The 13,028-nt window shown below is 36.5% G+C and overlaps 1 protein-coding gene across 2 annotated transcripts in view; it reads right to left on the bottom strand.

Moving 5' to 3' along the window:
- The window catches only part of LOC129242443 (protein trachealess), a 63,139-nt gene that overhangs the window by 39,664 nt on the left and 10,447 nt on the right, over positions 1-13,028 (bottom strand). For both annotated transcript variants that reach the window (XM_054879075.1, XM_054879076.1), the window contains exons 2-3: positions 1,038-1,070; positions 849-896 (exon numbers count right to left, since the gene is read on the bottom strand). In XM_054879075.1, coding sequence (XP_054735050.1) covers positions 849-896; positions 1,038-1,070 — 81 coding nt within the window. The remainder of the gene's footprint in view (positions 1-848; positions 897-1,037; positions 1,071-13,028) is intronic.

The raw sequence follows: 13,028 nt of genomic DNA, 5'->3' as shown, positions 1-13,028 counted from the left end.
ATTTTTTTATAAAACATCTTATAAAGATATCGACTTTCAGGAAGTGTGTTTAAGAAACAACTTAAAGCCTTGGAGTTGCATTAAGTAAGAATTGAGAAGCATAATACAAATTGCTTTACTTTATTTTGCTGTTTAAAAACATTAAACATTTTTTTACCAATAATATTTTTAGTTTATGTGCCATTTATTGGGAAAGGCTATCGCTTCCACAAATAAAGCAAAAGGACATAAAGGAACTGGTGGATAAAAATCATATTCAAAAAAACTTTTATGAGTCATATTACAAATATTTATTTATTACATAGTTTCAATGGCATTTAAAAACGTAAACTTTTGAAGATTTTCTTTTTTAATATAATGAACTATTTTGATTTCTACTTTGTGCTACTTTGATACATATTATGTGTTAATGAAATGAATAAAGCTTTATTTCAAAATAGAAATATTTAAATAAAAACATACATTTCATCACTCCTTTGAATTTTCTTATTATTCTTATTCTTCTATTCAGTCGGCGGTTAGGAAACTTATAAAATTAAAACATTTTATCAGTTAAAAAGGCACAACTTAAGATAATATCACTAGTTAATCGAAAAAATTTCAGTTAAAGAGTCATAAATCAAAATTTTGTTTTATTTTCGCAAACATAATATAAAATTGAAAAAAATATAGTAGAACCTTCTTCAATGTTGTATATTTTCATGATGGAACAATATTTTCTTTAAATATTACAATAATTTTTGCATAAAACGTTTTTCGTCTCTCCTGAAAATCTTAATATTTTGAGTTGTGACCCTTTTGTATTTAGGGTGCGATATATATATATTCCATACCAAAATGCAGCTTACCTTGCGTTGACCGATGATTGAGCAGCGCCAATTTCCTCCATAGATTTTCTACAATAATAATGAAACATTTATTCGTATAGTTGTAAATATCCAACTGTACATATTAATGATTGTTAGGTTTATTTTGGAAAGTTTTCATATCGAGTTACGTTAGGAACAGGAATACAAAAATAATAAAAACAGACTTACCTATCACCCCAGCAAAGCGCGTCTTCGCGATATCTAAAAAATTAGAAAAAAAATGAAAATGAAAATAAAATAAAAGTAATGTGCAGCATTTTCTTTTTCATTCGTAAACATAAAAATATGCTAATATGAATGCACTATATATGAAAGAACAGCTACTAGGGAGTATTCCATGCTAAGCGGTAAATTACGACCCGGAAATAAATTGTTTTTTGGATAATTCCATACGACTCGGTCGGCCACCCATAATATGATACGAATGAATTCCCTCCATTTTCATCCGTTTTAAATCCTTCACAATACCAAACAAAAATAATTACCAAAATATTCATTCAAAATTTTCATTTTTAGTAGCTTTAAAATCTGCTCCAGAAATAGCCAAATTTAACAAAGTATTAGCATGTGGCTAATAGCGGTCGCCCCTCTCGGCAGGGCGTATTTCTACCATGAAAAAGCCCCTCATAAAAATCATTTGCCGTTCGGAGTCGGCTTGAAACTGTAGCCCCTCCATTTGTGGAACAACATCAAGACACACACCACAAATAGGAGGAGGAGCTCGGCCAAACCCCCAAAAAGGGTGTACGCATCAATTATATATATGGTATATATACATATATTAGCATGTGGTTGTGAAGTTATATTCATAATTAAAAAAATGCAACCATGGATCAAAAATGAAACTCCAGTTTACCTTCGTGTTTTTCCACCAAAGAAAACGATGTGTAAACATGATGTAATGCTTTTGCTTCTAATTTGCGATATGAAGTCTGGGTAAAAGCCAGAAAACTTTACTAAGGCTCATTGTCTACGCTGGGTCGGTTATATAGTACGCATGGAAGAATCGCGACAACAGAAAAAATAATTGATACAATCATCGTAAATTCCAGAGGCTGAAAACATAACCGAAGACCTGAAGAAACGGAAAGTAAAAAATTGCGAAAGGCTCAGCTTAAAAAGCTGACAGTTATCAAGTCGATGTCAACATTGGGATCAAAATACTAGATGATGTAGCGGGAAAGACAGTTGGAAAAGTGATCGAAAGTGGAGTGACTGTAAACGTCTTCTTGCCACCTCACGAAAGGGAGTGCAAAAAAAAAGGGTATCCTCCAACAATATAATCAATTGATGCTTACTAAATATATTTATTACGAATGCTTTAAAGGCTTACAATTTTGTTTAAAAGCTTTCGGATTTTTCACAATCACAAAAGTTAATTTTTTTTTGTTTTGTTAATGTGAGGCAATTTTGCTTGCACGGTTACGCAAGTGATTACAAAGTGCACATAAAAACAATAACAACTAAGAATAGAGAGAGTATGCAAATGTTATTAACTACAAAAGCAACTGATGGTTATTTAAGAAAATAATCAGTTTAGTATTGTTTCCCAGTTCTTTTTCAAAAGTCAAAATTTTAGCGTTTGCTTCTGAAAAAACGATTGCGATGCTAAATCAATTAGATGAGTGCCGATTGCCACTTTTAATACTCCATCCATGTAGAGTATTGCCATGCCTTTCGTAAACTGTTCGCTCAGATGGCATTAGGCTTTTCAAAAGAGGGTTGGTTCCAAGACTTACTAAACCGAAAACACTTTTGTCGTTCCGACTTGTGTGCATTTGGAATTTTGTAATTTGATCAAATCGACTTAAAAGTTAAATTTGCAAAGAGAAGGAAATTAAATCTAAATGGGAATTATGATTGCAGGTGGCGGAATATACTGCAAGAAGCACGGAAAGAAAAGTTTCGGGGCCGAACCAAAATATCTTGAGTGGTCCTAAACTTTCTCAAACCTGAATATTATGAAAATAAATAGAAATAAATAGACGGCTACACAGAAAAGTGAAAAGATGTCATTTTAAAATCAAAGGACTACCTTAAAACGTAGCCATATTGTGGTTTTGTTTTTTTGAACGGGACGAGTTGTCAGGTTTTCCTGCAGGGTAGTCATATGTATGTGTTGCTGTGCATTGAACGCTTTTCACTTCCGATAAGTTAGTTTGGTATCAATAAAGGGATGAGGAATTTGGTGTTCAATAATACCATTTGGTTGAGAAGCAATTATTATTGAATCTAAACGTTTCTTGGAACACAAACATTTGGAAGAAGCGAAACCCGAAGAATAAGCAAAATGATTCAACATACATACATACATACATACATATTCATACACAGCTGAAGTGCCTCGAAATTCGCCGCATTCGCCCTACATTTATTTAGGATAGTTGAACCAGCTAACGCACATATATTTATGTACATGTGTATGTGATTTAGTATTTTCAATTATCTTTGCCAAAGAATTTTCTGCCTGCAGAGGGATTAATAATAAAAAAGTTATTAAGCTGCAATACGGTCCGTTTTTTATTTACCATTAAATATAATTTTCTGTCATTAGATATCTAAGCTCTGTATTTTTAAGGATTTTCTTTTTGTAAAACTTTTCGTGCACATATATACATACATACATACAGAGATGTGTCCCATGTTCTTGTCTTTTACCATTAAAGTCGTCGAGAATGTGACCCTGTTTTGGTCCATTGTAAGCTTTTTGAGCTAATACTATAAAACGGCTAGCGTTAGATAAGGTTTTTCGTTTGAATACAAACCCATGAAAAAATATTTTTAGACGTAAATCAACTGTGGGGTATGACTTAATGATAAAGAAATAATAGTATCCCGCAGAACTCTGGTATAAGTAGTAAGTATAAGTTAAAAATTTCGTACTTCAAATAAGTATTTGTATAAGGAATACATTCACAAATTTGAGTTCAATAAAGGGTGGTTAAATTTCAAGGGCCGATGTTGAATGTGAACCACACCTAAACGTCAAGTTTTTTTCTGCATTTCATTTGACATTTTTCAATTTCAGACTACTCCAATTTGAACCATGGAAAGATACACAATCGAGCAAAACGTTAAGCGGTGGCAGGAAATGGCAACAGTGATTGACCGATTTTCGATGAAAATCATCTTCAGTGATGAGCACATTTCCACCTCAGTGGATTCGTCAATAAGCAGAATTGCCGCATTTGGGCGAATGATTATCCAAGAGTGATTGCCGAAAAACCAATGCACCCACGAAACAATGGCTCTTTTGCGTGAAAAATTTGATGGCCGAATAATCTCACGTCGCGGCGATGTCAATTGGCCACCAAGATCATGTGATTTGACACCGTTGGACTTCTTTCTTTGGGGCTATTTGAAAGAAAAGGTGTACGTCGATAAGCTAGCAACAGTTCGAGAGCTAAAGGATGAGATAATTCAGCACATTAACGGCATAAAACCTCAATTATGCCTCAGCGTCATCGAAAATGTGTACCATCGGATGGAGGTGTGCCACCGAGACCGCGGCGGCCATTTGGCCGATATTTTGTTCCATACACAAGTGAGCCATACCAATATTATCATAATAAAGAGAAATGACAAAAATTTCCTAAAACAATTGTATTTTATTCAAAATCAACACTGGCCCTGAAAACTTAACCACCCTTTAGATAAGGAACTATTTGCATTTGGTGGTCTTTGGAGGTGTGCCACCGAAGCCGCGGTGGTCATTTGGCCAATATTTTATTCCATACGTAATTGAGCCATACCAATATTATCGTAATAAAGAGAAATAATAATAATTTCTTAAAAAAATTCTATTTTATTCAAAATCAACACCGGCCCTTGAAACTTAACCACCCTTTATAAAAAGTAATCCGAAGAATTTTTGGCGATATATTACAATAAATCGATTTAAAAGGCCTCTTCTATTCCTAATTCTGTTTTTTATAGGGACGTTATAGGCGGCCGCCGTAGCCGAATGGGTTGGTGCGTGATTACCATTCGGAATTCACAGAGAGATCGTTGGTTCGAATTTCGGTGAAAGCAAAACTAATAAAAACATTTTTCTAATAGCGGTCGCCCCTCGGCAGGCAATGGCAAACCTCCGAGTGTATTTCCGCCATGAAAAAGCTCCTCATAAAAATATCTGCCGTTCGGACTGCCGGCTTGAAACTGTGGGTCCCTCCATTTGTGGAACAACATCAAGACGCACACCACAAATAGGAAGAGGAGCTCGGCCAAACACCTAACAGAAGTACGCGCCAATTATTTATTTTTTTTACTTTAACTGCCTACTCTGTCAGTGATGCAGCGAATTTATTTGCCGATTTCTTTTCATCTAACTTCGTGTGTGATGAAGATATTCAAGAAGTTCATTTGGCAGCCATTCGCCATAATTTCTTGGGGAAAGTGTCTTCTTCAGTTGACTTCAGTTCGCTTGTTCTATCAGATGATGATGTCATTGAGGGATTGCTAAAGATTAAAAACTCTGCTCATTCGGATGTGGACGGGCTTTCTGTAACTTTGTTTAAAACTTGTCGCTCTTTGGTGCAACCTCGTTAACTAATTTTCGACAAATCCTTGGCTGAAGGAATATTTATCGATGATTGGAAGCCGACTTCAGTCACTCCTATTTTCAAAAGCGGTAATAAAAGCGATATTGCAAATTACAGACCAATTTCCAAATTATCTGCTGTATCTAAACTTTTTGAATGCGTTGTTAAAGACAAGTTATATTTTAGCGTTAAACATCTAATTAGTCCTAGACAGCATGGTTTTGTAGCTGCAAGACCTACGTTATCTAACTTATCCGTTTTTTCTGATGATTGTCACGCAGGCTTCCAGAATGGTTTCCAAATTGACGCAATATACACGGATTTCTCTAAAGCCTTTGACAAAATCTCCCATACGATTTTGTAACTAAATTGGCTTGTCTCGGTTTTCATTCTACTTTCCTTGATTGGATTCGGTCCTATTTAATAAAGAGATGCAGTACTGTAGTTATCGATGGAGTTTCTTCGAAACACTACACTGCCACCTCTGGTGTACCTCAGGGTAGTATTTTAGGACCTTTCTTATCTGTTTTGTTTATTAATGATTTTTGTTCGTGTTTTTCCTTCGCTAATTTTCTTCTTTATGCTGATGATCTAAAAGTGTATGCTGAAATAAGAAATTCTAGTGATTCAGCCGCCCTACAGTCCGAGTTGAATAATTTATTTTCCTGGTGTCTTATGAATCGTTTATTTCTTAATATTGAAAAATGTCACAAAATCTCATTTTCTAAGTTTCAAAACCCCCTTTATACCTCTTATCATATCAATTATACATATCTTGCTTCGTCTGATGTGATACAAGATTTAGGGGTTTTCTTTGATTCAAAGCTTAATTTTATCACGCACATGAATTATGTCGTTTCCAATTCTCTTGCTATGCTCGCTTTTGTCACTCATCACTTGTCGCACGTCACTCATCGCACTTCACTCACTCATATACTCTTAAGATATTATACTCTGCGGTTGTTCGGTCCAAATTTGATTATGCCTCTTTTATTTGGAGACCTTATCATACAATTCATATAAATCGAGTGGAGAGGGTTCAAAAATTTTTTGTGCGTTTCGCACTACATTCACTCAATTTGTCAGACCCGAAACCATCATACGAATCACGCTGTCGTTTGATTAGTCTCTTTCCATTAATCTTTGATCTCATTAATGGACAAATTGACTGCCCGGTCCTTCTAGAAAGAATACAGTTTAATGTTCTTGCAGAAATTTTCGCCGTTGCAAAACTTTTCGCGTTGGCTTTAGTAGGACATTATATAGTGCCAATGCGCTTCTCGTTAGAACGTTGTCTGACCTTAATTATCTCGCCTCCCTTTTGGATTTAGACTTTTCTAGGGCCAAACATGTTTTTCAAACGCAATTAAAAAATGACTTTCTATGTAAGAAATCTAAATAATACCTAGTATATATTTGTTATTTTATATTAGTTTCTTAAGCATTAATTTTGTTAATAACTTCTATATAATTTTAGCAATTTAATGGTTTCTTATGTTGTTAATCTAAGTTTTCTACACTGTTTAATAATAAATATTGTAAATTTGTATTTTAGCTCTGAAATTTATATCTTAAATGACTATTCTGAATTTTGTTAGACATTAAATAAATAAATAAATAATTTGGCTGTGTATGACGACCGAACGATCGCTTCCTACTCTTGATGAAGTTCATCAGGTCGCTAATATCAAGGCCTGCTATATCAGCGGATGCGTGAGATGAAGTTTCGAGTGCACCATCAACGAGCCCATGCCCCTAATTGCCGCTTGGTTGTCACAGCAGATGTTTACTTTCGAGACGGTGATTACACAAGTGGGCAGTCAATCAGCTGCCTCTTTGATTGCGGCTACCTCTGCTTGGAGTACGCTGCAGTGGTTCGGTAGTCTGAACTTAAGTTTGATGGGAGCACCTCGTAGAATACTCCTCCGCCAACCCTTCTATCCAACTTTGAGCTATCCGACCACTCTTCTCTTAATGAAATGTGAGTGGAGAATGTCCCGCTTGGACTAATCGCGGTGTACATTGATCAGTCTCCAGGGGGATGAATCCAAAGTTTCTGAAGATGCTTGAGTGTGGGTAAAATTTACCAGTACCTCGGATTAAATTAGACCAAAGGTGCAATACAACTATCAGAGGTAACCTCAATTTCAAATATTTATTTCGGAAGAAGTATTTACATTTTTCCTTGTTGTTGTTTTAGTTTTGCCGGTTATATGCGATAGAGCTTAGCAAAATGTGCGAAAAAGTCAAAGCTTTTGTCTTTAAACTTTTAATTATTATCTACCATTTAATTACGCATGTACATACGTACGTACATCTGCCTGCTCATATGTTTGTGTGTGTGAGTATTTATGCAAGTAGGACATCTACAAGTGTCTAAGCAGCACTTTTCTGATAGTCTAAGACGTTTAATATGCCACCGCTCTGTATTGTTATTGTTTTTTATATTGCAGCCCTTTTTATTGGAACTGCTAACATCAGTAAATTTCTATGACTGACTTTGATCGAGAATTTTTCATGCTTTATTTGGTAAATGACTCCTTGTTTGCGACATATTTTCCAGGCGTCCGAGACGTTTGTACGAGTACATTGGACACGTGTCTTCGCTGGAATTTGAGTATTGTATTCCATCCCTGTAGGAAAATTCATTGGCTCTAGAATATCAAAAAAGATAAAAATATGAAAACCTACCCAGAAACTCTTTGCTGTAAGCGCAGATACATATAAAAAACTTTGCTAATGCCTTGATAACTAAAAGAATAAAATTCCCTATTAACAAACCTCAGGTAGTACATTTGGGTCACAAAAAGGCTTCCCAAGAAAACTATCTGTCGTTCAGAAGTAGCTTAAAACTTTTGATTTTTTATATGAGGATAATAATACTAAGTCGCACACCATCAATTGGAGGAAAACCAAATGTCTAACAAAGGATGGCTTGTCGATTATAAACACATATGCACATCTATAAAGCCTAACAAGAATGTTTCTTTAGTAAAGTTCTGCGTATTTTGTAGCAAGGGGCACTCAAACACACAAAGTCCTCGCCCAACATAAATTGGCCTCTATTTTTCATGCCTCCAGTTGACGATTTCCCTGCAGGGATGCTTATGAGTAAGTCTGCAAGTATAGGAATTCATGTATTCATGTATGTATGTGTGCCCACATATCGGCGAGCCATGCTAGCTGCTAATTTGTTTTCTGATGGTTTTAGTAATTATTATGTTAAACTAAGTACCCATTTTTGGGCTTCAGCTGTGGCGATAATTACAATCGACACGACAAGCGTGACAATCTTTGCATTCGAATTTAGTCGATGAGATCGTTGTCCGATGGATACGAAGCTATTTAGAAATGTCGTCTGCCAAGCGCCTTGGGACCTCCATTTTCATGGCTATTAACTTGAAAGGGTAAATTGCTGCGACGTTTTTCATTGAGGATGCCATAATAGCAGTAGTAAAAAGCCTGGTTGCAATGATATCCAATAAAATAAGAACTGTCAGCTAATGATCGTTAGAGATATTGGATTCGCTAAAGCAGCCTCAGTTAGCATACAAACGTACACACACAACTACACGTATTTATTATATGTTACGATCTTTGAGTTAACGACATTTAAAATTGTGATTTTTTTATTGTACTCTTCATTTTCGGCCAAAAACCCATTTACATTAATATCGCTTCTAGTGTGAATTTGCTCATTAGAGAGGTGTCGAGCAATTTTAACTTGATTTTGATTTTTTCCCAAATGATGCTACGATTTTACTACAAATTTTAATGAAATCGCGATGCAATGAATTTTTGTTTCTTTCTATCTCCGGCATCGATCACAGTATGACGTGAGTACTACAAGTATAAATTAATATGGGTTTCGTTCTAGAAAATCGATCAAATTGACAAGCGCTGCCGCGCGGACTGCTTTCGATAGGCATTGTGATGTTTGCGACGGTCTACAGCAATGGCCAGTGTCCAGTTGCCACTTGCCAGTTGCCGGTCGTCAAGACTACGTGGCAAAGCCGGTGGTGATCCAGCTGTGTGAGTGTATGAAAAATCTGTTTAATTTTGTGTTGAGAATATTGGGGCGTTTATATTGTCCGCCAACATTATTATGTCGTGCTTTTTACGCGCCTTTCCGTTCCTCGGTCTCAGCTGTTGTGTCAGCAGTATGAACGAGAATATTTTTTGTTGATTTTTTTGAATTCCGTTGATCACTGATTGATCTACTGCAAGTGAAGTAGTTGGCGATGCTCTTGGTGTAGCCGTTAGTTGATGATTGTTGCAGCCAGCAGTTTGGGGCCCGCTGAAAATTGTTAATATTGTCTGTTGATAGTGGCTGCGATTCGATTTGTTTCGAATTGAGTTTTATTGCTGCCGTTGCGCGCTTACCCTTTGAGGTTTGCGACCTTGTTTGCCAGCTCCAGTTTCTGCTCATCTTCTTGTCCCCTGATGGGCGCGCCAATACCGTTGCGATGAAGCCCGCTACAACTACCGCCAAGGAATCCGGCAATTTTGCTACTCATACATATTTATAAGTCTTTAGGATGCTTCGATACTTCCACACATGCGTATGTATTTACATTCCTACATAGTTGTCCTCTTTTTTTTTTAAACTTAGAGCTTTTGTATGGCGTTATTTTATTTTATTGTTTTTTGGTATTTGCCAGATTTTATTTCTTTATCTCAATTAAACTTTTTGTGACTGCGAATATGTAGCACAAAAACAATTTTTATCACACTTGTTTGTGTCCGTGCATACTCTGCAGCCCACAGGCTCCTTATTGGTGTGCTCCTATTCAAGCTTCAACAGCCTGCATTTATTCTTCTTTACTTACATCAACAATCGGCTCATTTAACGCCGCTATCCTAGAAATAGTGAACTGATCTCTGCATATTCCTGTTGCAATGTTTTGGAGATGTGAGACTGAATGAATTTGACCCAATTTAGGATTTGGTTTTCATCACATCTATTTTTGAAGTTTATCTTATTTGGTTGAAATTGCGGCACTAAGTCCTTTGTTTTTTGTTTGAATAGTGCAAGTCAACCACAGTCGATTAACCGAAAATGTCACGACTTATTTAGTGCACACATCATTGTTTAACAATATAAACATACATACACGCATGCACACGTACATACTTATATGTTGTTTTTAAGCTAACACAGCGTCGCGGTAATAGCGTCCAATTCGTTTCATCTACTTTTCGTGCTTAACTCCCGATCTGTAATTAAAAAACGAGATTAGCCATACGAAATTTCTCTTCCGAAATCCGAGATTATAAGATAATCTTAGATTACAACTACACTTTTCCCATCTGTAACGTCAGAAAAACGCTTCCAAATTGTGGAAATTTACTTTGGGAAGTTCATAGAGCACTGGCGGTATCATCGATGCTTATTTCTTTCGAAATCAGGAAGGAGCGGCGATTACGGTGAATGGCGCAACTTGCCATACAGCGTTTAACAATCGATTGACAGGACTGATCGCATGGACCGAGTTACATGTAGCCGCGGCGGACATATGCCGGATATCATATTCAAACAGTAAGTGCCATGAAATCATCTACCAGATTATGATAAAAAATCGTTCCAACAATATTTGTGTTTTCTATTATCATTTGAAGTTCCCAAGCTATTAAAAACACCCGATACATATGTACGCCTATGTCGCAGGTGTAGAAGATATGGCAAGCGGTAATGCATTGAAGGAACTTAAAGGAAGGAATTAAAATGAATGTTGTAAAATTTGTTCTATTGTAGAAAGATCTGATAAATAATAGTTAAATTTTACTCCAATAAATTACAGTATTTAAAAGTAAAGTTTTTAATTTAAATGGATTATAAAACGTTAAGGTTTTAAATCTAAAAAATGTCTAATATGTAAGTAAGGTATGTATGCATGTGTGTATGTGGTTACGTATTTTGCCTTGTCTATTTAAATACTACTTATACATATTTATAACATTCGATTTCTGCTGTTCATTTAAATAATCCGCAGGCTTGAATACATTTTATATTAATTTTTACATAACTTTGTGCCAAAAAACTCCGTAGTCCTGCTTTCTGCGTTCTTTAACGCATATTTTCCAAACTTCCGGTTGTCTTCTCACTTAGGGTTTTTACATTTCTGAATATACTATAGACCCCATTTCTTAAACCAAGTAATATTTATATTTCCAACCTGCCAAATAAAAAAAGCTCATTGAAGTGTATGAATGAATATATTGTAATGGCTTCATAGGTAGAATAAATATAGATATGCATGCATGTATGTATGTATGTATGTAAGATATTTCCTTTTTGAGTGGTCAAGCCGAAGCTGACTGCCGGATTTTCGTGTCATGCGTCCTGATAGCGGGCGTGTTTTCCTTTACCTGTGTTATTCGAACGTTGCCATAATCCATCTCTCAAAGCATACATTTCCACATACACACATGCATTACAAGTTACTTAACTGCAAAAACGACGCTTCTGTCGCACCTTCGCCCAGATGGTGCAGTGTCAGGTTCCACTCACTTGTTTATGTGGTACGTAGTGTGCTTGTATTTGTTTGAAAAACACTTGTGAATGCGCTTTATGATTTGCGCTGAATTACGTATTCCAGACAGATATTTGTACTTTTGCACTTAACGATGCCTGTGCATGTGAGTCTGCGCATGCGTATCCAAACATACATTCTTACACACATATGCGCATACACATGTCAAAGTATTTGTGTGTGTGAATTTGATTTCGTGCCGGCCTCACGACACAGTATAAGCCTCAACGAGGTGCCGCAGAAATTAGCCTAGAGCCGGACGGTAGCTACGTAACGTTGTAAACGCTGTCAGTAGCGGAGAAGTGAAACGGAGTGATGCAGCCACTCCTGGCTCGAAAGCGTTGTTAGACTCGTTGCCGCTTAAACTTAATCAAGATTGCGTAAATTTTAGAGTTTGACTTTTCGACGCGAACCACGCTGTCATTTTCCTTTGAGTTTGCCGGCTGAAAGGATATACCCAGCTGCACTTTGACGGAGCAGCTTGTAATGAGTTTTCGGCTGCGGGCTGTGTGAACATCATCGCCATCATCAAATAATCATCAAAATTATATGGAGCTAAGTCAAAACATTGAAAACAACAATTGCAACAATAACAACTCAACAAGAATTCCACAGTCACTTTGTTATTGCACAGCTTCTGCTTCAAGAAGCATCGTTGCTGCGGTGGGTGTGCAATGCTTCGAATTTGATTGGATGGCTTGGCCTGCAAAGTGGCAGAAACTTCCAATTTGCATAATTTAATTGAATCTCCAGCAGCACCAGTTGATTAGTCCTTTCTACGCAGGTGTCTTCGAAAGTGATTTTTCTCGAAGCGAGAGGGGCGGGTGATTGAAAACCGTTTGACTTTATTGTGTCTAGATAATATCACAGTAATAGTATTGTAATAATGCAGGTTCGTACATTGGTAGCAATTAATGGCGGAGCGTATTGCGGCACCTATTCAGGCGATCATGATTCCCAGCTTTAAGCCGCTTCGCAGCAACTATAAGTACATGAACCAGCAATGGCGATGAGTTTTAGCCATTTTATTGTTCCACCAATGCACATTCGACAGTTACATGTTGTAAGCTTCGGTGCAGTGCAAG

This window comes from Anastrepha obliqua, chromosome 3 (assembly GCF_027943255.1).
Source record: "Anastrepha obliqua isolate idAnaObli1 chromosome 3, idAnaObli1_1.0, whole genome shotgun sequence".
NCBI classification, from domain to species: domain Eukaryota; kingdom Metazoa; phylum Arthropoda; class Insecta; order Diptera; family Tephritidae; genus Anastrepha; species Anastrepha obliqua.
This window is presented reverse-complemented; position numbering and strand designations above follow the sequence as displayed.